This window comes from Cygnus olor, chromosome 2, assembly GCF_009769625.2.
Source record: "Cygnus olor isolate bCygOlo1 chromosome 2, bCygOlo1.pri.v2, whole genome shotgun sequence".
NCBI lineage: Eukaryota > Metazoa > Chordata > Aves > Anseriformes > Anatidae > Cygnus > Cygnus olor.
The window spans coordinates 157,031,439-157,057,095 of record NC_049170.1 but is presented as its reverse complement, the minus strand read 5'-3'; the positions used below and the strand labels follow the sequence as shown (position 1 = coordinate 157,057,095).

General features: G+C 46.3%; 1 protein-coding gene across 4 annotated transcripts in view; it reads left to right on the top strand.

Moving 5' to 3' along the window:
- SLC45A4 (solute carrier family 45 member 4) overlaps positions 1-25,657 on the top strand; it is an 82,188-nt gene that overhangs the window by 50,455 nt on the left and 6,076 nt on the right. For all 4 annotated transcript variants that reach the window (XM_040547378.1, XM_040547375.1, XM_040547377.1 and 1 more), the window contains 5 exons: positions 19,094-19,282; positions 21,272-21,451; positions 22,819-23,894; positions 23,993-24,092; positions 24,904-25,115. In XM_040547378.1, the coding sequence (XP_040403312.1) occupies positions 19,094-19,282; positions 21,272-21,451; positions 22,819-23,894; positions 23,993-24,092; positions 24,904-25,115 (1,757 nt within the window). The remainder of the gene's footprint in view (positions 1-19,093; positions 19,283-21,271; positions 21,452-22,818; positions 23,895-23,992; positions 24,093-24,903; positions 25,116-25,657) is intronic.

Sequence of the window (25,657 nt, the reverse complement as noted above, 5' to 3'; positions counted from 1 at the left end):
TTGTTTAAAAAAATTCAAGGTTAGCGTTTGAGATGAAGCATTTGTATTTTATTTGAGATGACCAAAGAGCATCAGAGATTGAATGTGCGAGCATGCAATGTACAAATCCCTTCCTCCTTGCAGTTATAAAAATGTGTTTTCAGATGAAATTACTGGTGGGTTTACTTTGTATTAACAGATGGGTCGATCACCAGTACAAGAGCCGTTAGAGATCCTTAGGGGTTATTCCTCCTCCAGGCTTTCCTGAAAATGTTCATTCTCAGAGCTCATCATCCTCTTTGGATATATTATTGACATAGTTAAAATAGATTATAAAAGTATTATAACGTATTATTGATATACATTATACATGCTATAAATATATTTAGCTCCTCTGAATAGGAGCTTTCTGCTCAACCCGACTGGCTGAATAAAACACATGCAAAGTTCATCTAGGAATATTTATAATGGCTGTAACTTCTTTCAGGATTTTGGGGGTTTGGATAAGTCAAGATTCACAGATTCAAAATATTTAAATTGTATCAGGAGCCTAGGTTTAGTTACTGTCTACCGTGACTACAAAATACTTGCATCCTGCTCTGCATGGAGGAGACCCCCAGTTTTGTAAGTGACCTCTACTTTTTTTTCTTGCTTGTGCTGGCACTTGGATGTTTAAATGTATAGCTGGCTGAGCTGCCTTTACCTTCCCAAACGATTAAGGTCAGACAGTATAAACAAACCATCCTCTTAATTACTGATCACTCTCCTGGTTTACAGTTCTTTTGCGAGCTCTTCTAGCAGATCTGTTTCCTCCAGATAATTGAAAAATCTCTCTTCTCTTCCTTCCCTAACCCCAGTGATCACCAGAACATTGGGATTTGGGGGAAGGGGAAGGAAGAAAAGAGCTCTAATGTCTAGAAAAGCTGGCAAATGGGGATGCAGTGATGGTGTTGAGTGCTGTATAGATGAGAAGTGGAGGTAGCTGGTTATAAATGTGAGCATTTGGGGAATGAACTGAAATTCTCAGTGCTCTTGCTCGTGTTCTCTTAGCAGAGCACTAAACATCGTTGGATGCACTGAAGGGTTAAGTTATTCACGGGTGACTTATCTCCTGTTTTGTAATTACCTCTTACATGCTTCTGTTTACCTTTATCAACCCCAACATCTGTCTGCCTCAACGCGAGCTCTATTTCTGCCTCGGTGGAGGGGGCTGCAGGGAGCTGTTTGACTGCCGTAATATTCCCTCTGCTTCTTGTTCTGGTGAAAGCAGCGCTCGGTTCTTTGCTCCCTGAGATCCGTTTGGCTTGAGAAACTTTCCGAGAGGTGGCAGCTGGAGAAGCGTGGCGATGCAACCAACTAAAAGAAAACAAAATCGCTCAAAATAAACCAAAAAACCAGAAGCCTTTTGGCTGTGCAAGGCAGACTCCTCCTTACAGCTGTACGTTAAATCTGAAGCTTTCTGGTTTGTACTCGCGTTCCTCATCTCAAAGAAAACCTTTGCTCCCCGAAACACTCTGAGATTCTTATCTGATGCCATGGTTAAAGCCTTAGACATGTTAGCATGGTGTTAGACGCTTTGTGCTTGCAGATATTTGACTTCCCTGTTTGTGTACCCTAAACCAGAGGTGGAGCTACCATCTGGCCGATCAACCACCTGTCCTAACCACCCTGAGACTTCAGCAGCTGAAGGAGGTGCTCCCTTGGCGTAGTCCCTTTCCAGTTCAGCCCTGGTTGGATTGTCAGCGTGTTTGAATTCCAACAAGTTCTCAATTCCTTACAAAAGAGCTAAAGGTAGAGGTGGGAGCTGCTCGACTCGAAGGATACTGTGAATTCGAAAGCTCTGGAAGCCCCTGAATGCCGTACGCCTGCCAAAATACGTTCAGATTTGTGACTTTAATCTTCGTCTTTATTGCTGTGCTTAGATTGATGTTACATTGCCTTTTCAGAAACGCAGCTACAAATTGGTGGCAGTCTTGTCATAAACGGGTTTTAGTAGCTTAGCAACAGGAACAAGACAAATGCGTCTCCCAGGTTTTTTTTATTCTAACGTGTTCTTTGATTTCCTGCTATCTGCAGCTCAAGAGTTCAAAATTAAGCAGGTAACTTGTTGAGGATAATTTGGAGGACACAAAACTACGCCCGGTAGGAGAACTGGCAGGGCGACTCCAGGTGAAATGATAATAGGTGGCCCTTCTGTAAGTTTTAACCTCTAAAAACCTTCGTTAACCTTTATTTGGAGGCCTATTGAGGCAGCAGTTCTCCCAACCAGTGTTAAAACTTCACAAAAAAGCAAGTGGCAGCTCCTTCAGCACACCGGGTATAGTTGTACGGGTCAGTCCAAGGTGGTTTTGGAGGAGCTGAAAGATTTTGTGTTACAATTTAGGATATTCTCTGCATTAGCCCTGACTTACACCAGCTACTGTTTGCTTCCTCTGCGACATTTCCATATTATAAATTCCGTAAGAGCACGAGGAGGTTTTGTCTTCTGAAACATCTGGCCCATAATGCTGTTATCTGTGAGAGGGAATTAGAATCCCCGCTATTGTTAATGAGGGAAGAAAATAGACTGTCACGTAGTAACCTGGCTTCTAAGGATTAAATCTCCAAATCTACTGCCAGTTCATAATGGTTCGTGGAAAATTTGGATGCGGTTGGGAAATGGTTTTGCAAGGGATTTGTTGTGAATAAAGGTGAGGAGAAGGTAAGGACTGGCCTGGCATAAAAACTTGGAGAAATCTGTGTTCTGGGGCTTGGGGTGGCTCCTACCTTCAGGAGGATTTGCCGTGCAGCAAATGAATAGCGGTGACGCAAACATAGAGGTTAAATTTTATATTTAATACGATGAAAGCTTCGCCAGACCTTTCCTGTTGCTTCAAAGGCTCTTTCCAGTGCTGTTGAGTGTTTTATGAATAGTTAATAGGCAGAGAAGTGACTGTCAGCACCAGAGCTGTTCCTCATTCCCCTGCATAAATTATTAAGGAGATTACACCAGTGCTTTAGGAAGAAACAATGTGCATTTACATACGGAAAAACACAAACATGCCTTGCTTACCTTTACAACGCCACTTCAATCTAGGGCTGTTTCTCTGTTAAAAAGTATTTTATTTACAGTTTTTCTCCTAAGGAGTACATCAAATGAGTGGTTTTGTAGAAGGAGTCACTGAAGTGCATCAGGTCTGGTACTGATTTTTACGTATTTCACGTGAGTGCCCGTCTGTGATGGCATTCGTTGTGCTGGAGAGTTAATGGGCTCTTGGAGTAAACGGTAGCTGGTCCGGCATTAAATATTGAAGCAGTTGGTTTTAAGCTTAACCCTGACCATGTGTCTTTTCAGGCAGGACCACGAGGGAATAGTATTTCTGGAAACGGAGTATTTCGGTGCTAATTAATAGATTCTGGTACAAAGAAAGGCTGAGCTAAGCAGAGCAGAACACAATAGGTTGGTTTGCTTTGGAAAAGCAATAATTTCTCTCATTATGTGCTCTCACACCAGCAGAATACTGTCGTTGCTGCTGTCTCACACATGTGGGACAGCTGTTTGGGGCTTTGGGCTGTCGGTTCTCAGCGAAATTTCCTTCTCAGCTCTTATGACTAAGTGCTTTATCAGCCCAAAGCTTAGCAGGCCGTGCTCAAAGGGTCTTGAAATGGAGTTCACGTGGGCTTGCCAGGATGGGAAAAGTGTGTTAAGCAATAATAGAAATTGCTGATCCTGAGAAATCTCAACGTGGTAGCCGAGAAGTGTCCGTCCTAAGCAGATTTAATATTCTGGGGTGAACTTTTAGCATGAAGTAGCTGGTCTCCCCCTTGAAATTCAGCGTTGATACCTGTCTGAGAAGAATGCGTGTAGGTAAAGAGGAGATTATGGAGACGTATTTAGCAACCAAGCATGAAATGTTAAAGATAAGTTAGCCTGTAGGTATGGTTCTTCAAAGGAATTAAAGTTATCAATTGCTGACTCAATTCAGCGTGGAAGGGGATAGTCTTCCACGGCTAAGCTTGAGATCAAAGGCAATCTAAAAACCTTAAAGACCTGGTGGGGGAGAGGGAAACAAAGGGATTGGATGAGCTTTTAGAGGCTGCCTATAATTCAAGTGAAAAAAGGCTGACTGGCTGGAAAACCTCGCAGATGGAGGAGCCTCTTCAACATAAAAGCAGCACTGGCTATTTATTTCAGCTTGTCTCTCCTCTGCCAGAGAATTATTTTAAGGGTGTAAAGGATATACATACGTACAGCTGTCCATGAATCTGTGTCTTACCATTTGCCTTACCTTGCCTTACCAGGAAGAAACTGTCCAGGTTGCCCTTTGACTCTCCAAGTTAATTTTTTTCTAAATTCCAGCTGCATCTGGGCTCCTGGGCGCAGTTGCATTTGGTGCTGAGAGCGAATTGCAGGATCCGAGTTCCGCCTTGGAAGAGTTAATGGCTTGAGAGCTGACCTGGGGGACTGTACCACAGCTGACCTCAGGGCAAGAATTGAATTTACAGTGGCTCCAGAAGACTTAGACCAGTAAAGGCTTAATTGAATACGCTTTCCAGCCTTGGTAGCTTTGAAGATACTGTCTTTAAGACCACATAAAGTTTGAATTCGGATCTCAAGCGGTGGAAAGGATAAAACAGCAAATGTTGTGCCTTTGAGGCTAACTGCGCTATAAAACCTCCCACCCATCATTTGTTAGTTATTGACTAATTTTATGTCTGCTAAGGCGTTGTGTAATACTAATTTTACTGTACTTTAAACCAAAAATCAAGTCAATGAGGCTTTCATATCATATATCACTTTTCTCTTACATAAAACACCTCTTGGCTTGGAATCCGCGGCTGCACAGTTCTTGAACACTTAGTCTTTAGGAGAAGGTTTGGTTAGGGATTCATTTAAGGCACTGTTGAAAAAAAACAAAAAGGTGCAATTCTCCAAGATGAGAACACTTTGAATCCTCGGAAGTTTTCCTTTTGAGCAGCTTGAGGGCTGAGGGTAGTGCGAGTAACCATATAGCACATGCAAGAAACAGATGCGAGAACTGCGGGCAGATAGAGAAATCACAACGTGCAAGACAAAGCAAATTGCACGACAATGCACGCTGTCAGCTCTCATGAGAGGATGGAGATTTAAAAGCAGTTCTCAATTTTGTTGCCATTTCTGTTCTTCAAATCCATTTTTTTTCCTGACACTTTAGGCTGTGTGTTGTGGGAAGGGCTCAAGGCCTCCAAAAACGATCACCCCTGAAGAAGGGAATGGATATTTCTTCCCTCCTGTAACTGCTTCTAAATCTTTCCTGTTCAGCACACTGGCTTTTTTTTTTTTTTTTTATCTTGACTAGCCAAGGTTTAAGAGAGGTTAAACTTTCTGGAATGATGTACGAGGACTTTGACAGCTGTGTTGTCCTTTCCCAAACCTCTCCTGCTTCCAGCAGGTCCAGCAAAGCAGCAGAGATAAGGACCAGCTAACACCACCACGAAAACTCAGCAGGTTGTGGGACTATACTGAAATGTAAGCAGAATTTTGGGGGGGTTAATTAGAAAATACTGGGTGAAATTCAGTTTTCTTTCAGTCTTTTGTCCCTGTGCTTCCTACTTCTCTCCTGCGTTGGGTCGTTGGGAGTTCTTCCCTGCCACCCATCGTGTTGGTGCAGGCCAGATGTGCGCTAAAATCAAGTGGTTTTACCCTCACTGCCTCAGCCCTTCGTCTTAGCCCGCCTTCCACCCACGTCTGCTGTCAGCCAAATTTGCCAAAGCCCTCAGCTTTTCATACTTCTGTCCAAATACACCTCAAGACGTTGGGGGAAGCCTCAAATACACGTGCAGTGCACACAGGAATGGCTTTCACAGCAGGACCTGAGCCTTGCCTCTCTGTCCAGAGCCTGAATTTGGCCCTCACTTGTGACTTAGAGGTAACTTTGCAGTGGTCACACGATAGTGCTTCTGGGCTCTTTATTTAAGGCAGGCAATTGCCCGTTTTTTACTTGGAAAGAAACCTTTTGACTCTTTGGATGGGGTGGTGGCGGTGCAGATCCGAGGTTGGCGCACCTAGCTCTTAAACCTCAAATCGAGGGGCTTCTGTTCAGCGTGGGTTGTGAAACAGGGTAGGGAAAGGGGAAAGGCTGCGTACTCCTTAACGAACAGGAGGCTTACTTTTCAAGGAAATAAAATTAAGGCCGCTTTTGAAATGAAAAGAATGTCAGCGGGCCGCTGCCAAATCACGGAATGCTTTAATAAAGCTCGCTGCAAGAGGATTGTCAAAGCTGCAACCCCTTAAGCCTCTATTCTGCTCCGAGTCTCCTGTGTGCTTGTTGCAACAGCATTTCTGCCGCGATGCACCCTCTGGGACTCCCTTTTAATCGGCCTTTTTTAACCAAACGACAGTTGAGAAGGGTTCAGATATGCTTCCTGCAGGCTATTCTGCAAGAAATTATTGGAGAGGTTTGGAGCTGCTGATTGTTTGGTGCTGAGATTGAAAGCGAGTCCGTTTAATTAAACACGGAAAAATCAAGTCACGGCTTTTATTCCCGTGGGCTTTTGGAGAAACCCCCGATAGCTCCTGTCCTTCTATAATCATATTCCCGTATGAAGTCTGAAGGTGAGGCCTTGTAAATGGCTGTGGTATCGCTGTAGCATCTCTCTCGCCTGTCCCTGCTCACATTGAATCTTCAGAAATGGTTTGCAGGTTGGGCTCGAGGAGCTTCTAATCCCCTTCCCAAGCAAGGCTGCATTTCCCTACGCAGTGCCGACCTGGAGAGCAGGAGCTGCACCCAGATCCGTGGGCAGGATCAGGCCCTACGGCTGTCTTGTTCAATCCTCAGCATCACCTTCATCTTTGGCAAGCGTCTCAAAGTAAGGTTGCTTTCAATCTGCTGCTAAATTTTGTACGCCTTCTGTTGGGATCACCTCAGACCTGGCTTTCTGCCCTGCTCTGGATCCCGATTTCTGGCCTCTCTGGCACAAGTGATAAACCGAGCTGGACCATTTTCTGCGTGTTCTTGTGTATGGGCTGTTTGGAAACGTGAATTTCCTCCTTTTATCACTTGTCCTGCCCTGTAAACAATGGTCTTTCAAAAATTCAGTCTATCAGAACTGAGCCCAGCACCCCCCCCAGCCAGGATAATCTGCAAATTCCAAAAATATCCTGCTGGCTTTAACTGAGCTCTCGGTCTGGAGGTGTTCAATACCTCCTATAAATGTTATACGAGGTGTTCAGTACCTCCTATAAATGTTGTATCTGGCCACTTCCAGAAACTTTTTTATTTCTTTGCAGAGTGGAGATGAAGTCCACGCACTTCAGAGCTTACGGCCAGAAAATTCATGTTAAATTAGACGTTTTAAAATTAGGGTTAAACGTGGATGCTCTAGGAGGAACCTAAAGGCAACAAAACGCCCCCGGTACTCAGACAAATGATTTTTAGGGGCATGGACGGGTCGTTGCGGGATCCGCTGTGTTTTCCTTGCCTGATTTGGGAAGCCAGGCGTCGCGGCTCGCCAAGCCAGGCATTTTCTGGCAGGGAAGAGTCATTACAGGCATACCTGCTGCCTGACACGGGCTGCATCAGGTGACTTTAAAATGGTTGTTTATCCTGCTTTGGTACGGATTAGACAAATTCTGTAGCGATGGGCTGCCCCTGCAGCCTCGAAAACATCTGATCTTGTATTTTGTTTCAAGGTAGGAACACAAATGAAGAGCAGATGCACTGGGCTCTGCTCCTGCTTTTCCCCCTTGAGTTCTTTTTTCCGTGGAACGTGACAAAAATAGGCTTTTGGTGTCAGTTTATCACCTCTGTAGTTGTTCTGCACCGTACCTGCCTCTTTAGGAGAAAAAAAAATGTTTATTTAAAGGGGTTAGGGGACCACTTAGGGGATATATTCCTCATATCAGTGCAGCTGAAGAAGTGCATGGGGGAGCTTTAAAGATATTTGGGGCAGAGGAGAATAAGATGTAATCGGTTAAAAAGCTGAGGTTGGCTCTTCTTCTGTGATTTAATTAAGAGTGCTTTAATAACTGCTCCCCGCTTCACTGAGGTGCTGAAAATCATGGCTTAAAACTCCTGTGCCAGGGCTCCAGCAGTTCAGAGGTCCAGAGGCTGAGGAGGTAAGTGAAGAGGAAGGTTATTTTTCCGTGCTGATGTAGCAGAAATGAATTTTCAAAGGTTTTTAAGCTGGAACCTTCCCGGGAAGGGGGCTTGGAACAGCTTTGTAAGGTACGAAAGGATTTCTGAATTCAATCCTAAAAAATGAGTCGGGTTTCCATGGTTCAGGACTACACGATGCTGTGTTGGTGGGTACCCCCGTAACTCGGACGTGTCACATTCATCGGTTCAAACGACGACAAAAAGCTCGTGAGCCCAGTGATGTAAGGTGCAACAGCTTCTCCCAGCCTGATAGAAACGTGCGTCGCAGTTTGGAAATGAGCTCTGCTCTGCTTTATCCCTGCTGGGGCCTAATTCTTGCACGTTGGGAAAGGAAATGTTTGGTGCCTTCGTGGAGAGTTGTTTAACTTCGGAGGAATCGTTTTTACGGGTGGATCTGTCATCCCACGCATAGCCGCACTGATTGAAACGTAACGTGCAAAAAATGGTTGCATGTAAAAAAAAAAAAAAAAAGAATTAAAGTCTGCAGTACGAAGACTTTTCGTCCTGGGTCAATACATTTTGTCCCAAGCCATCAATCTCAGTTATTTGGTGAAAAGTGCCTCCGTGGATCTCGTTGTCCTTCGTACAGGAATGCAGGCAGAATAATTTTGGAAAAGCTCAGAATTTCGGAGCCGCAGCGAGCAGGTTTATCTGGCGGGGAGCTGGGGCTCTCGTTCTGCTCCAATTACCCAAATTTCCTGTCTTCAGCTTCAAGCTACGGCCCTTGGAGCTGAAAATCCTGAGATGGAGATGTCTTTTTTATAGCTATAGTTTGGAAGGCTTGGACGTGAACGCAGCTATGCATTTAAATCTCTCTGGTACGTGTGCAGAGTGCGTTTCGGTTGTGTTAATGTTCAAGCCAAAACATGCAAGTTTATAGGAGAAGGCATTTCGGAAAGTCTGAGGCAGGCTGTATAAACACCAGCGCTGTCTTTGCCGTCGGCCCCCCTCATTTTTTTTCTGGGAGGATGGCTTTCTCTAGCCCCCTACCCAAAAGGCAGGCAGTCGGTGTGATGAATACCTAGAGAGGGGGGCGATCCCGCTTCTTTTTCGGGGGAAAAAAAAAAAAAGGTGACTTGATTAAAATGCTCCGTGTGACAGCCCTGTTAGCAGCCTTGGTTCGTCTAGAGCTCGTGAAAACAGCCGGGGAACGGCGGTGTGCTCCCGCAGCGATGCTCTGACTCAGGGAGAAACCATCCCTCCGGCCCGAAACCTGCGGCTCGCTTGCTGAAGCCAACGGGCAGAGCACTAATGGGATTTCTCTTTCCCTCAATACGGCTACACGAGGAATTAACCTCAATAAAGGCAGCGGCGTGGAGGAATGTAGCTCCTCTGGAGGAGCTTAGCGTGGGTTCTTTTCCAGATTCCTCTTTTTTTTCTTCCTCAATCTGTAACGAAGGAGAAGAAGCCGGGGCGTTCATCGATACGCCCGATTCGGCGGCGTTTTTAAAACGTGAAAGAACTTAAAGGGAGTCCCGAGGCCTTCAGAAAGGGCAGGAGGCTGGAAGAATAGCTGCCAGAATGCAAAGGTTAAGCAAGATACCTGTAACGTTTGTTAGCTCTCGTGTTTCCTTAGCTCTAGGGCAGTGACCAAAGGAGCTGCCCGCGCTGCTTGAGGCCCGTAGGAGGACCACGCGAACGCGATCCCAGCTGAAATTCGGAGAGAACTGCCTGGCCAGGTGCTCAGGGGGGTGTCAGGCCAAAAGCCACCTTCCTGAGTCAGCCTTTTCCAAGCGTGTAGCCTAAAAACCAGGCTGGTTTTCCTCAATGTGCAAAGGCAAGCTGGTTTTTGCTCACTTGCCCTATTTAATGCACGCACACAGGATTTGGGATGTCCTGGCCGCGCTCTTCACCTTACCGTGGCTCGCTGTTGTTAATCGTGCTTCTGCCTCCCATCAGGCTGAGTAAGAGCAATGCAGAAGGGCAGCCAAGGCTTCCCCTAGACCAAAACCCCATGGAGCAGCTGCTGGGCTGCCCCCACCCCGCTACCAGCAGCCCCGTGGCCGGCAGGACCCCGTTAAGCCAGCCAGATGTGGTTGGAAAATTGCTCTTAGTCATTAACCAGATTATTAGGGGGCGTCCCTGGGTGGCGCAGAGATTTCAGAGTTAACACTTGGGGTTTGGCGCTAGGTGGAGGGGAAAGAATAGGGTTTTTTAACACTGCTTTGGGGTTAGGTTCGGTACAGCGGCGTCATGGTCATACCCCAGGGTATTAATGCGTTAATCACTGCAACAAAAGCTCCACTGTGGGTAACAGAGCAGGCCCGCACGTTGGTGCTGAAGGATTTTATGTTGTCTACGTAAATCTGTTGGGTTTGGGGATTGTGGAGTGCGCTGGAGCTGTAGAGTTTAGAGTGCGTTCGAGCTGAAGTGCCTTTGTTTATAAACGTACCGGTATTTCTGAAGCAGTGACGGGAAAGTATCGAGCCCGGGACAAACTGGGCTGCTGCATGTCTTCAGGCGACGCGTGTCATTGGGGCTGCTGCGTGCTCCCGCAGCAAGACGGAGCGCTGCAGCCTTACGTAACGCCAGCACGAGTGGGGCAGCGGGCACAGCTCACGCGTTTTAATTGCGGCCCCTAAACGAGGATCGGCGTGGCAAAACAGCTTGCTGATCGGGGCATTCCCGTCCGGGTTTGCAGACCTGGTGTCGTTGCTCGGGACCTTTCAGTCCTGCGTCTGCAGCTGGCGGCAGGAGGCAGCGTTTCAGCCTGGGAATAAGCAGGGTGACGTTGTGGAGTTAGCCTCGGGTGCTTGCGCGGGTATGTAGGGATAAAGGGGTACAACCTACATCTCGCAGGCACTCCAGAGGAAGCTCTCAGCTTTTTTTTCTTGATTTAAACATCTCTGTTACATCCCCAGAGCTGCTCTTCGCTGGAAGTTAGAAGGCAATGTTTTTATTCCTGCTGGTTCAGCACGCTGGGAGTTGCATCGGTTTTAATCGGTGCTCCACTTCAGCGCATTAAGCACTGGGATGCAGATTTATTGTTAGTGTCGATGCGATATAGTTCTAAATATTGGTTAATGAGTGACAGAGGAAGGCAAGATGAAAACAAGTTGCCCAAGAGCCAAAAAAGATGGCACAGGTAATCTGGAAAACTCCAGTGAATTGGTTCTAGCAGTTGATTTTTACTCTAATAAAAAAATCGACAACAGAAATCGATTCTTGGGTCTTTCCATCAAAGAATTCAAGCATATAATAAATGTTGCCTTTCATTTCTCCTCTTCAGCAGCAGTAGGGGTAGCTAATGTTGGCACCTGTGTTTATTAGCTGTCTCCTGAGATATTGGTTGAGAAAGCAGAAAGTTGGGTTGTTTCAGTGGCAGTAAGCTGGAAGTAATCTTCTACCTGAATTACTGCAGGTTACTGCTGTGGAAGTAGGCTAGTAGGAGGTTTAGAGACGTAGAAATAAATAAATAAAGCCTTAAAAGCTTTCCTTGGCAGCCTTTATGATCGCGCTAAAAGGAAAACCCCATTTTCCTGCCTGCAGATCAGCGCTCGTGTTCCTTCTCTGATGCTTCGGCCCTCAGCTGTTCCCAGGCTATTGCTTCCCCTCTCCCCCTTTCACGCGTACCTTTGGCTCGCTCCTCTTAACACATGCTTCTCTTCCCTGACGCAGCACTATAAACCTTGGCTATAAAGTAGAAATGGTCAGGGAAGCCACGTAAACCTTGCCCCACCTTTGGCAGAACGGCGGTGCAGCAGCAGAGCCTCACGAAACACCGACGGCTCCCCCGCTTGCCAAAGAAGACGTGGGGAGGACAGCTGCGGGAGGCTGAGAAGCAACAGTTGAACTGAGACAGAAAATGGGAAACCGGGATGATTGAAATCCTTTAAGAGGCCTGTCACTTATTTCCTTAATCCCATTCTTCAGAAGGGTCGTTTGACCCAGCGTGGTTGCTGCTGGCTGCACCAAAAGGCACGATGAGTGCGTCAGGAGGGCGTAGAGCTTGAAAACACCTCCAGGACTCTGTGAAACACCACGCTGTGTTTCGGACCAAAGCTGCTCGGTTGTTTGGGTTGTGTTTAGGAAGCTCCTGGTCCGGCTGTGGGCACGGCGTGTAGCCAGGGGTGTCAGGCACAGCCTCTCGTCATCCTTGCCAAATTCTCCAAGTTGTTTCTGCTGTCAGAGCGTGACTTCTTTACACCCGCCTACGAAGGAAATTTAAAGTCTGAAATCCACGCTTTAAGGAAATGCCGGGCAGATCTTCCAGCATCTGAAGCAGTTTCATCCTTTTAATATCCCTGCTAATTATTTGTTCATCTATCTCGGGCTAGATCCAGCTTTTCTCTGTAGCCTTGTCCTTACGACACAGAGCAACTAAAGCAGAAACGTGAGTGCATTTCAGAGGCAGGAATCTGCTGTAAAAGTGTTTGGATATCATGGTGAGGAGTGTGGGGGGTCCCTGCCCTGCATTCAGGGCCCAGCCACTTTTTCTGGTGGCTTTGGAGATCATTATCTATATTTTACCCTGGGGTACCAGTCCCTCAAAATACTGTGCCTTTTATATCCTCGTAATACCCCTTTTAATGATTTTTTTCTCTTGGTTATCGCTGCCTTCTCTCCCCCGGCTGTCAATAACCCACCCAAACAGCGGCAGCATGCTTGAACCATCGCTCCCACAGCCCGCAGCTGATTCCTCGTTCTCACCTGGCCTCGCTTCGTGTCGCCAGGAGCAATCCCAGACCCTTCGGAGCGAAGGAGAGGACGGACTTCTTGCAGCTGGGCGATGCTTCGTGCTCCGGAAAAGTATGTTCAGAATGCAGAGCGCACGTCCTGCTGCCCATAAGATGCATGTAACGTGCTGACAGCTCGTGAAAGCTGCAGACTGGGCAGAAGGGCTCGTGTTTGACAGCCGCAAGAAGAATTTCAGGATGGAAATCTTACCAGCGCGAAGATCTAAGCCACGGTTTCGATACCGTTCCTGTTTTACGTTCTGCTTATTGCCACGGGTCATCTCTGAGACCCTGAGCAAACACAAGCTGCCTGACAGCTCGATAGGCTGGGGTTTTTACGGAGAAAGCAAACGGCGATTAAAAAGCTCGTGGTGGCGGGTTTGTTCTGAGCTCTTCCACCTGCACGTGGAAGTTGAAATGAGCCCTGTGGTCGCGCACACTGCCCACTGTAATTTTTCTCCAGCATCCTCGTGCTGCTGGCAGCTTGCTCAGGGCACAAGATACCGTGACATCAGGGGTGCAGACTGGGGGCTCTCTCTTCTCGTACGGCATCAGGCTGTGATTGCAAGGAGTTGTCAAAAGCAGTTCCTTCTTAAAAGCTTGTACTTCCAGCTCTGGCAGCTGTTCAAATCGCGGTAATGGGCACCAGGAGAAATGACTCTGCTCTCTCCCACCCCTTCCCTCTTGCTCAGAGTTTCTCTTCCAGCCCAGAAGCTACAAGGCGGCTCCTCAGGGGTGCTGTAACATCAGGGGACGTGTTCGCTGTGCTGCAGGGTCGTGGTCAGACCACCAGTCAAGTCCCTCCCAGTGCACTGCTCCAGTATGTACTGGTCCAGGTATGGCTTCACAAGGGTTTGTGATTCAAGCTCATGGTGGTACAGTGCTCAGAAGAGGCAGGCAGCTCATTTTCAGTTTCTCAGGGGGATCCCAAGCATGAGATAGCTCAGTATTTGTATTTTAAAGGTTAGGGAGCAGACATCAGCTTGCGTTTCTGAAATGATCGCAGCCCTATTCCGAAATCCCTGTTCCTCATATAGATACTCCAAAATGCCCGAGTTTGCACTGTTTTCTCCAAATCTGCTGCAACAAGACGAAGAGCAGATACTGAGGCTCCGACTCTTTCGCAGCTTTTTGACAAGCATTGATCTTTGCTGGCTGCGTTCTTTAAAAATACAGCCTAAACAGAGCAGCTTGCGGAGGGAATACATTTCAAACAGATCAATGCACGGTATTTTTAGCAACACGCCGTATTTTACAGGGGGATGAAGCTGCAGAATACAAAGTATTTACGTGCAGGGCCCGACAGCTTCTTGTGGTAGCCCAGAAACTTGGACGGTGTTTGCTTTTAGGCGCATAAACAAGTCTCTAGGTGATGATTTCTGACGAGTGAAACCAGGCGCTTAGCATCCTATTCCCATATCAGATCTTATTGTTAAGCTTATAAAGAACTATTTTTCCCCCAATAGAACTTATCAAAAAGAGGTTTTGAATAGAAAGCCCTGCATGGGACTTAATCTTTCTTCCACGGAGCCCGTGACCTCACGCAGCCCTCAGCCCGCTGGTGACACAGTGAGCATTTCCTGTGAACCGTGAGCAGTGCTGGTCCCACTATTGTTGGGCACTTTTTTTTTGTCTGGGAAAAAACAAACCCTTATTTACTAGAAGCCAGTGTCCTGTTTGTTTGTAGCTGGCTGGGAAATGCCATATTACAAGGGTCTCAGTGGCTGCCGGCGCTGCTAACAGAAGCTGTTGTTGTGTTTTGCTCTTTTTCTCACTGATTTCTATGAGACTTCGGAGTCCGACTTGTGACCTGCTCCGGATCCAGTTCACGGCACAAACGCTAACCTTGTTTATCCAATCTGCTTTTGTCCTCCTCGGTGTTTCCTCAGATTAGCTGTCAGTAAAATGCTAAATAATAATCCTGCAGTTGCTATTCCTCCCCCTTTTTCCCCCCGAGAGGCCGCGTCGCTGCTTTTCCAAGCTGGCGCACGGTCAAGCTGCTACCTGGCAAGGCAAACGCATCGGTGGAAAATTCCAGGCAAAATAAAGGAACAGCATTGCACTGGTAATGGGATGCAGCTGCTCTGGCCTTCGGGTCCTCCTGCAAGCCTCCTCTAAAAGCGTTGGCTGCGGGATTCTTCCCTTGGCCGTCCGAAATCGGCCCCAGCCCAGTGGGAGCCTGTTCCAGGTGGGTACAGCAGCTCCCAGCAGCTGGGACGTTTTACGTTTGGCTGCGGCGAGGCCGTCGTGTCGATGTCAGGCCTGCTGGGCCTTGAAATCTCATCCAAACCGGCGTCTGTACATCTGTGGTGCGCATCAGAGGCTGGATGCTGCCTCCTGGCACGGCACCGCGGCCAAGGGTTATTTAAATCCGTGCTGCGTCGGAGTCCCTGCCGCTAGATGGGGTATCAGGAGGAACTTCTTGGTGTTAAAATGTTCCCTTTATGTCTTCGTTTCAGCTCGTCGTCTTGGATGCCTTCTTAACTGTCTTCCCGTTTAAAAATGTTGTATGAAATGGTCAAGTTGTGTAGGGAAGGTATAGCACATACGTACACGGAGAAAGGAACCATTAGGATGTGTAATTCCCTTCCTCAGCTGCCCAGCACCCTTCACAGACGATTTCTCTAAAGTTTCATTGACAGAGCTCCTTCTTGTGAGGCTGCAATCTAACTTTCGGAAGACATCCACATATATATTCATTTATATTTAAGTATTTCCATGTCCAGTCCCCGTATTTATTTTATTTCTGCTGTCAAATCATGGACACCGACATAAATATGGTTGCGGTGCACGTAGCCATTGAAGGTACTAAAACCTCTTTTAAGGAAAGTGGTTTGGCTTTGGATTTCTCCTTGTCTGTCTGGAACTTTGTCATTTATATCAAAACATCCAGCACTAACGCAACCCTACTACTGAAACGATGACGGTGCTGTACACTCTGCCAGTAGGATTATATCTATAAGGTGTGTTTTGAAGCCTCACATCATGGTGAGACTGCTTGAGAAAGCTCTTTCTTGGAAGACCCGTGGTAGGTAGGACTCTGTGAGCTCAACAAATGTTCGATTTCCCATCACCAAAGCAGGGTGCAGACATCAGAGGCAACACCTAAATCTATACGGAGAGAAGAGGCTTCTCTTGGCACAGAGCATCACGGTTCAGACCTCTGCGTGATACAGAGCAGAGGTTTGATTCACAGGGTAGACTACGTCTTCTTGATAGCACATCTCAGCTCTAATAGAGAGAAAAGAAATGCAAAAGTGAGCTTTTGGTAACTAACTTTCCTGCCCATCGGTAAAACGATTGCTTTGTTCGGTTGCTCATATATGCAGGTGAGCAGGCTGGTGCATGAGGTTCCAGAAGTTGTTATAGAGCTTTGCTGCTCAAGCGAGAGAAAAATGTTGAGAAAATCGAGCAAGAGAAAAGAGAAAAATGGTCCTGAGCAATCCGGGTACAACCGGTGGGAACTGCTCCTCCATGAAAGTTATCCCTTTCCTGTTTATTTGGGGGAGCAGGGAAAGCTCCTGCAAGACAGAATTTTAGGAATTCTGCTTGGTTTGGGGCTAATGGTTCTTGTAGAGATTTTTATCACAGCCTCTTTTTCCAAAGATAGACGTTTTGGCTGCTAAAGAGTAGTTCAATAAACAAATCCAAAGTGGTTTGTGTAAGGCAGGATCTCCAAACATCACGTGCTTGGATAAGTGTCCTTATTTCCCTTCCATAAAAACTACCATACATCCCTAGCTCAATTTTGAAATCCTTGAGATCTGCATCTTTTGCAAGCCATTATCAATGCAAATATTTGGATTTAGGCTTTTATTTATAACCGATGCTAGGAAGATCACCCTTTTCCATCAGCGAAGATGAAGCCTTCTCAAGAAAGCACTTGAGTCTCTCTCCCCTGACTCACAGAGGCTACGATGAGTTTCCACGTTTCGGCGTGTAACAGAGGTTGGGTAAAAGCCCTTTTTTCCTTTTATTTACTGCTCTGTAAAATCAGAACGCAGGCTTTAAGCTGCTTTGGAGTTATTACATGTAAAGTTGACCTTGAAAGTACTGAAGTCAGAGTAATGGTAGCAGTAAAAATCCCTGGGTTTTGATAATCTTGGGCCATTCTTATGCCAGCTGGTGAGCTGTGGCTATACAGCATGCACCAAGCAGCTAGCTTTCCGATTTAGAAGTGTGCAGTTTTTGCAGTCGAAGGAAAAGTATTTGTAAACAGGTCCTAATTGTGTGCAGAAGTGATCATTTCAGACGGATTAAGGTAGCGTTTCGAGAACTTTTTTGGTTTTTTCACCCTAAATAAATCACAGCCTACTCGGCATTTAGTTTTGCGTGCCCTGAGCTAAACGCATCCTCTTTTCCATGTTAATTTTCTTTGGAGCGAGCCCCCTTGTGTGTGCCCGTACAGGCCTACGCAGGCGGCAGCCTCCTGGAGCAGGTGAGGTGCTGGTTAAACACACGCTGCCCAACTAAAATCCCAGGGAAGTGGACAATTTCTCTGCTTCTCTTCGGGCTGCTGGCTCGCTGACAGGCACCAGCGAGCAGGATAGTGCTCGTACGAACCCAGACTTTTCCCAGGGATCTCAAACCTGGTGCAAAAGGAGCCAATAGCTGTACGGTAAGTGCTGATGGGCAGGGTTGGTCTCGGGCACAGCCCTGCGGCAAAGGAAGGCGGCTACACCAGGATGCTCACCCCATTCCCCAGGGGCATGGTGCCAAGGGTGTGTTTGGTCCAAAAGCGCAGGTTGTGCAGGTTTGGAAAAGGCAACTCTTCCAATAACTCTGCACTCATCATTGCAGCCATCGAGTTACATCACATAGACCCTGGCGTCAAACCTCGATTCTGAATCCTGATGGTGAAATTGGTTTTTAATGGTAGCTTCTCAGCAAAAACTTGTGTTTTTTTTTTCCTGTAATGTAAGTACTGTATCACCGCAGTCTCGGGAAAACCTGCTTTAGCTAGCGGAGGAAGTCAGCATCGTTAGTCAGGATTTGATGGCACTTTAAGTAACAGGAGATCAGACTTCCAAACTTGCAGCCTGGGCTATTCCGGACGGGGATTGGTGTAATCCCGCTGGCAGCAGGTGCCTGAGGACGCAGAACGGAGCACGAGGGGCAGGTCGATGCCCCCAGCGAAGGTCAGACACTGCTCACACAGCGTCTGGCTCTCAATTATAAATGATTTTCCTTCGGAGGATCAAGACACCGAGCTTGTTGGTCTTGGCATTCGCTGGGCTGCCAGCGACTGATTGTTTCGGTTGCAACGCTTTGCTAAAGAGCACGTCGGAGGGGTTACCTGACCTGTGCTGATAAGCTCAGATGGGGACAGATGGCAAAAAAAAGACCTGAGCACATCTCTTCTGGACCAGCCTGCCATCTGCAGGCCGCTGCTTTCCGTGCTGGAGAGGTGTAAAGCAGAGCTTTTTGGTTTCCTTCTCCTCCCACACAGCTCTCCTTCTCCAAAACTTATTATTTGTGATATTATTTTTTTCCCTAGGTAAATATTACATGGTAAGTCCAGTCTGTTTCCGTCTGATGCTATGAATAATTCCCTGGGTTCTGAAAAAAATAAAAATAAAGCAAGGATATTAGAGACAAGCAAGCTTCTTCAGCTGATCTCTGCATTTTAATGAATAATTATTTCTCCTTCCATTGTCCATCGATCAATTCTATCATAAGCAAACATTTAAAAATTTCCTTAAAAATGGGAAATTGCTCATGACAGCCAAATTCTGCCCATCATCCTCAGTCCATTCAATCTTTAATAACTCTTTAAGGCAGTGGCCTTGGATGTGCAGTGCTGCTGTGATGTTTGGCTGCTGCTGGACGTTAGAAGCCCTGGTGAGCCAGGGACGTGTGTACAGCCAGCTTGCTTCCAAGCATCCCAAAAATCTTTGGTTTTATCGTCTGTGGATGTACCGAGGATGCAGCAAAGCAATCAGGCTTCTACATGGCAAATCTTGGCTGCTGCTCCTTTACAGAGGCACTCCCTGCTAAAATCCTAACAAAAAAATGAGCGTGTTTAGCAAAATTCAGCAAAAGTGGGATTTTGGGGCACTGATTCAAACCTGGTGTAATCTAGCCTGATTAGTCCCCCCTTCCTTTTTATTTTAAACTTCTATTTCAATAGCTTAAATATACTTATTGTTGTGTTTTTTAACCATTGTTAAGAAATCTTACCGGAGTCGTGCGTTTAGGAACAAATGTAAGTAAACCAAAGATCAGTTGACAATTTTATAATGTAGAACAAAATGTCCTGCACAAGGTCAAATGTCTGCTGCGTACCACGTAACCTTTAAATCCTTTTTGTCTTTGTTCCAGGTCTTCCTGAGCAATACTACAGCCTCACTTGGTTCCTTAGCCCTATCCTGGGCTTGATCTTCACTCCGCTTATAGGTTCAGCTAGTGACCGCTGCACGCTGAGCTGGGGCCGCCGGCGGCCTTTTATCCTCGCTCTCTCCATTGGTGTCCTCTTTGGAGTTGCACTTTTCCTTAATGGCTCTGTTATAGGTAAATAACGGGGAAAACACCTGCATGTATCTCCTGCTAACGTAGCTGCTGTAAGATTTTTATGTAAGAAGTTACTATAACGATAAGCAGTCGAATAATTCAGTGTTAAAGTCATTAGAAATCTGTGCAACGCCACATTTGAGCTGCCCACCCGAAACATTTTTACTTACTCCAAAGTCAGAGCTGTGCTAAGTGTTGTACAACAGGAGCTGTAAGGGTCGATGCAGAGTTATTCACGCAGCGGCTGCCAGCAGAATGTTTGCAGTCGCCGAGATGAATTTCGGCGATCCTTGACATGGGAAAATTGTAGCAACCTGTTCACAGGGAAATGTTTCCTGTTGTGATCCGTTTTCCCTTTAATGCATATCTGGCAACACATCCTGTTTCCAGCATTATTTCAAAAATTATCTTTTCACTTTTTCTTGTGCTTTTCTTAGACCCGGTATTGAAAAAGTCCAGAGCACAGTTAATATTTGTTTATCAAAAACGATGTGGGAAAATAATTTTTCCTGAGCCCCCATCAAAGCTGGTAAAAATAGTTCTCCTTGAACATAGTTTACTACAGAACCTAATCTCCAATCTAAGATTCTTTTGTAAATTTAGTGTAAGAGAGGTGACAGCGAGTACATTTGGGAAATGTTTACATTGTGATGCAAATGAAAGGAACTTAACACCTAATAATATCCTCTTGGCTCTCTTTTTTTGGGGGGGGTTAGGTACAGCTCTATTGTGAAAAGGTTGTACTAATTGAGGGAAGTGAGCGGAACATTGCCTTGGCTCAGCACGTTAGCTTTTCAAAGCCAGATTGGGTTGACATACGAAGCTTTTCAGTTTTCTGCAAATTGCAGTGGACAAACTGTTCAGATGAACAAGGTTTAGCTTGTTTTTTGAATTTACCCAAGCAATAAATATCAATTATTTGAATTGCTCTCGTATGGTACCAGTTTTGCTTCGTTGTTGTGTCACCAAGGCTTACTCCTCCAGCTCCAGATGTAGGCAAAATACTAGACGGCAGCCCTATTGCAAGATTTTAATTGACAAGGAGCTCTTATTTCCTCACCTTGGCTTAGGGCTGAGGCCATTCATACTGGCAAGCAAATCTTTTATAGGTTTATATTGAAGTTTCTCACCTTCTAATAAATCAGCACAAAATACAGTTTTTGACTTTTCTCCTATTCTTCCTTACACAATAGTACAGTCTATGGCATAGCTTTCTAGAAAACCCACGTGTTTCAGATACCCAGAGCTACTTTTGCTCAGTGAAACTTCTTTAAGCACAGAGGTCGTTGCAGTGCACTGCGAAAGTGATCCGTGTTCGTTAGGCATCCGTTCCTGGGATGTTGTTGTGGTAGATTTTGAGAGAATAACCCCTTCTGAAAAGCACTGCGAACACTGCCGTGCCTCTCCCAAGGGAGCCTGGAGCAACCTCAGCAGAAGTGAGCCACGTCCCATGGTCTTCTCCAGACCTCTTCCGTAGCCAGCTCATCTCTCTCCACAGCCATCTTCGTCATTTCCCCAAAAATTTTAACACTCCTGCATGTCTAACAACTAAATCTCTCAGATTCAAGTAATTCATGCCTTTGTCAATGATTAGTTTTGTCAAAAATTCTCTGGCAATAGATGAGGTTTGTCATTCTGCTTTTGGATGCTCTCCTCTCTCACCGTGGCTGTCTTTTATAAGAGCAGCCTTCAGCCTTTGGAGGAAAATACACGAGGAACACGAAATAATCTCCAATGCTAGCAAAGCGTTGAGACACTTTAAAAATAGCATTTTGAAAAATAAATGTCAGCCTTCCAAGTGTAAAAACATAATCTTCTGCCCCAGACCTTCCATGAAGCTGTGCCAGAGAGATAAAATTGCCAGTTTATTCTGCAAAGGAATGTTTCCAGTAAGTGTGCTGGCCACCTTTCTCTTGAGATTAACCTTGCTCTTTTGTAGTGTTTGCTTTTGGGCTGACGTGCTCAGATTCCTCTGCTGTTCTCCCTCAGGTCTGGCTATTGGCGACGTCCCGGACAAGCAGCCCATCGGTATAGTTCTCACGGTGCTTGGCGTTGTGGTGCTGGACTTCTGCGCCGATGCAACGGAAGGGCCAATTCGGGCATACCTGTTGGACGTGGTGGACAGTGAAGAACAAGATATGGCCCTGAACATCCATGCCTTTTCAGCTGGTATGTGGCTACTTGGTGTGGTCTTGGCAGCTGTCAGCTCTTCCTGATGACCGAGTTTTGGCTGAATTGATTTTTCCTGAATTCACTGCTTGTTTTTTCATACTTTACCACTGCCACTTCCTTACTAGTATTGAAGCTCATAGTGCAGCTGTCTTGGAGGAAATACCCATATGGAACCCCGGGCAGAGAATAGAAAAATTACTTACAGAATCAGAGAATTGTAGGGGTTGGAAGGGACCTCAAGAGATCATCGGGTCCAACCCCCCTGCCAAAGCAGGTTCCCTAGAGCAGGTTGCCCAGGTAGGCGTCCAGACGGGCCTTGAATATCTCCAGAGATGGAGACTCCACAACCTCCCTGGGCAGCTCATTCCAGTGCTCCGTCACCCTCACCGTGAAGAAGTTCTCTTGCATGTTGGCGCAGAGCTTCCTGTGCTCCATTTTGTGGCCATTGCCCCTTGTCCTGTCCCCACAAACCACTGAAAAGAGGTTGGCCAAATCCCTCTGTCTCCCACACTTAAGATACTTGTAAACATTGATAAGATTCCCTCTCAGTCTTCTCTTCCCAAGGCTGAACGGGGTATGAAAGATAAGTGCAAAGAGCACGTACCTTGTGGCATAAAGCAACAAGGTGGTGGTTAGCATTATAAAATTTTTAAACCACTTGGTTAAAATTAGGACTTTCAGCATTTGTTGCTATATGATGAATAGACAAAACTGAGCAGAAGCAAACTGGAGCTATTCTGTTACTTAAACGTAGGTTTAAGTTCTTTTCCCCAGGTGCTTTACTTGTTAGTGAACCTTGTATGCATAGACCTGTTGAGAAAAGGGCAGTAACCTACAAACTGAGGAGCAGAGTCACTGCTGCACCTTTCAGCAGCAGTACATGCTCACTCAAAGACATGAATCTGAAGACGTATCCTCCAAACACTTGCAGTCCTTCCTTTATTTACCATTTTTCCCCAAACAGGCACCCTTCAGGCACCGCATCCCTTTTGAGGCTAAGGGAGCAACAGCCTTTCTCCCATACAGTAGCATCTGTACAGCCCCAAAAAACATAGCTTTGCACAAAAGCATCGTGTTTATTTACTCCTCCATGTCTTTATGGATGCGTGGAAACTGTAAGGGCAGCAGAAATTAGTCCTGCAGCCCTCAGGTTGTCCAGAGCTAGAGTATATCCATGTGTCCCAAAGAAGGCATTTTACCAAAGAAATAGCCGTATCTGTCATTTCATTACATTGTGAACCAAAAACCAAAGAAATTTTCATTTAAGTTTTGTTGAAGTTGTCTGATGAAAGCAACTTGTCTGTCAGGTTTAATGTGCTTTTTTGGCCGTGCGTATTGACATAACTCCGTTTTCTCTTCCACAGGCCTCGGAGGAGCAATCGGTTATATGTTAGGAGGGCTGGACTGGACACAGACCTTCTTGGGTGTTATTTTTAAATCTCAAGAGCAAGTCCTTTTCTTCTTCGCAGCCATTATTTTCTCAGTCTCCGTTGCTCTCCACCTTTTTAGCATTGAAGAAGAGCAATATAACCCTCAGCAGGACAGGATTGACGACGAAGGAGACACCCTTTCTAGTGTCAAATTCAGCGGCAGCCTCCCCCCTCTGAATCGGCTGAATGTGATCAGCGAGGAGGAGCCGTACGGAGCCTCGATGTTCCACGACGAGGTTCAGTCCGAGCACGATCTCAGCATGGAGTTCCTTGAGGTGAACATTGTGAGGAGTAAGAGCGATTCCGTGCTGCACATGCCCGACGCCACTTTGGAAATCGAATCAGAGCTGCTCTTCCTGCATGACATCGAACCCTCCATTTTTCAGGACGCTTCGTATCCAAACACTCCCCACAACACCAGCCAAGAGATGATGAAGTCCAAACTGAACCACCTCTCTCCTTTCCTCAGGGACAATGAGAAGGAGGAGGAAATGTTGCTTGATAATCGCTTAAATGAAGACAAAGTCCCAAACGTGAACGGCTCCCTGCGAAAAGAGTTCCTCAACGGCCACGCTCGAATAGGCATGAAGCAGTCCAGCACTTCCAACTCCATGCGGAGGCGGAGGCACATGTTCTACCGGCAGCCCTCCTACACCTTCTCCTACTACGGCAAAATCGGCTCTCACCGCTATCGCTTCCGTCGAGCCAACGCCATCGTCTTGATAAAGTCCTCGCGCAGCATGAACGACATCTACGACATGCAGAAGCGGCAGCGGCAGAGGTACCGGCACAGGAACCAGAGCGGCACGACAAACTCAAGCGGAGACACCGAGAGCGAGGAGGGGGAAACTGAAACCACTGTCAGGCTCTTGTGGTTGTCGATGCTGAAGATGCCAAAGGAGCTGCTGAGACTGTGCGTTTGTCACCTCTTAACGTGGTTCTCGATCATCGCTGAAGCTGTGTTCTACACGGATTTCATGGGCCAGGTCATCTTTCAGGGCGATCCAAAGGTAAGAGAGGAGTTGCCGTTTGCAGACCTGCTTGGAGCTGATGGTTTCTGAGGTGTGCTCATCAAAAGAAAATGTCTTTGTGTTTGCGTTTGGTGCAGGCCCCTTCCAATTCAACGGAGTTACATGCCTACAACGCGGGAGTTCAGATGGGGTGCTGGGGACTGGTGATTTATGCTGCTACTGCTGCCGTTTGTTCAGGTAAGAGACTGCACAACCAGACGCTGGAATGCACCTCGTCGATGTACTGCAAGATAAAAATGGTTTTGCTTCAGTTAGCATCTGAAGCATTAAATGGCATTTAGCTACTCATCGGGAAACTAAAATTTTGCTTGTTAGAAGATTCAAGCATATATAAAAAGGGTTTTCCAAAGACTGTTTTAAAATGAAAATTATATATTTCTGAAAGTCTCTTTCTTGCTTTCTCGTGACAATGTAGGCTTGGAATACAGGCTCTGAAATTGAGAGCTTCTGACAGACTTAAATCCTGCCTTTTACAGCCCACGTGCAGGCACACCTGCACCGATCAGTACCATGGGGCTGCCTCTTTGTTGAGACGTGTCAAATCGAAGTTCAGGCAGGGAACTTGTGTCTGAACACAAACTGAAATGCGGCTGAAAACTTCAATCATCTGAGCATTTCATCTAGCAAATGCGCTTGCATTAGAAACAGCTCTGTGCTCAGAGTACAGTTGCATCGATGGCGTTTAATAAAGAGATAACATTAATGAATGGACTTCCACAGAGTGGACCGTGGTATGATTGAGTTTCACGTTATTGAATTCTGCTGCAGACTTGTAGCAGGGCTTTAGGCAAGTCCCTGAGCTCATTAGTTCCTCTCTGAAGCAGGAATACGTCCTTTTCCCGGTGAGGGCTGAGCAGCGATGCTAAGCCTTGCCAAATACGCAGTGAGCATCCAAATCTTAAACAGCATATCGAGCTGCCACGGCCATGTCAATACCATGAAACCTCACCAAGTGAGCTGGTGTTTGTTTTATTCTTGATCTTTGCAGCCTTGTTGCAGAAATACTTGGACAACTACGACCTTAGCATAAAGGTGATCTACATCCTGGGCACACTGGGTTTTTCTCTTGGCACTGCAGTGATGGCTATGTTCCCCAACGTGTACGTCACCATGATAATGATCAGCACGATGGGAATAGTCTCCATGAGTATCTCCTACTGCCCCTACGCGCTTCTGGGACAATACCATGATATTAAAGAGGTATGTGGAATACTTTGATCAAGGTGGAGCATTCACGCTTCTCCGAAGATCAATGACAAAGGAGATTTACCAAATCCAGTTATTTGAGATACCTGCTTTGATGGGACATGTGCAAAAGCAGAGATTCATCCTTGATAGTAAACAGCAAGAGCTGCTCCTTAGGTCAGGTGGAATTTAACGTGAAGTGGGCTCAGCGGGGTCATGATTGCTTTATCCAGTGCTGAAATATGAAAGGATTTGCGTGCACGTGGTAGATAAAGAGAGAGAAAATAATAATTGGAGTATTTATTATATACATGGTGGTCGCCACTGTTAGGGTAGCATTAGTTAGGTTCTTGGCAGTCTTAGATCTTGAGGTGAGTCTGGACCTGCAGCTCAGGGTCTGGGGAGATGTAAGGCAAACTGATGCTGCTGGAAATGAGGACAGCTTTACTGCCCAGTTTTTAGCACTGTGACACTTGGATTACAGATTACACGAGGATTATTTATCGTAACACGTTTCTATGCTGGGATTGGAAGGGAGATTCCTTTTTAAAATCACA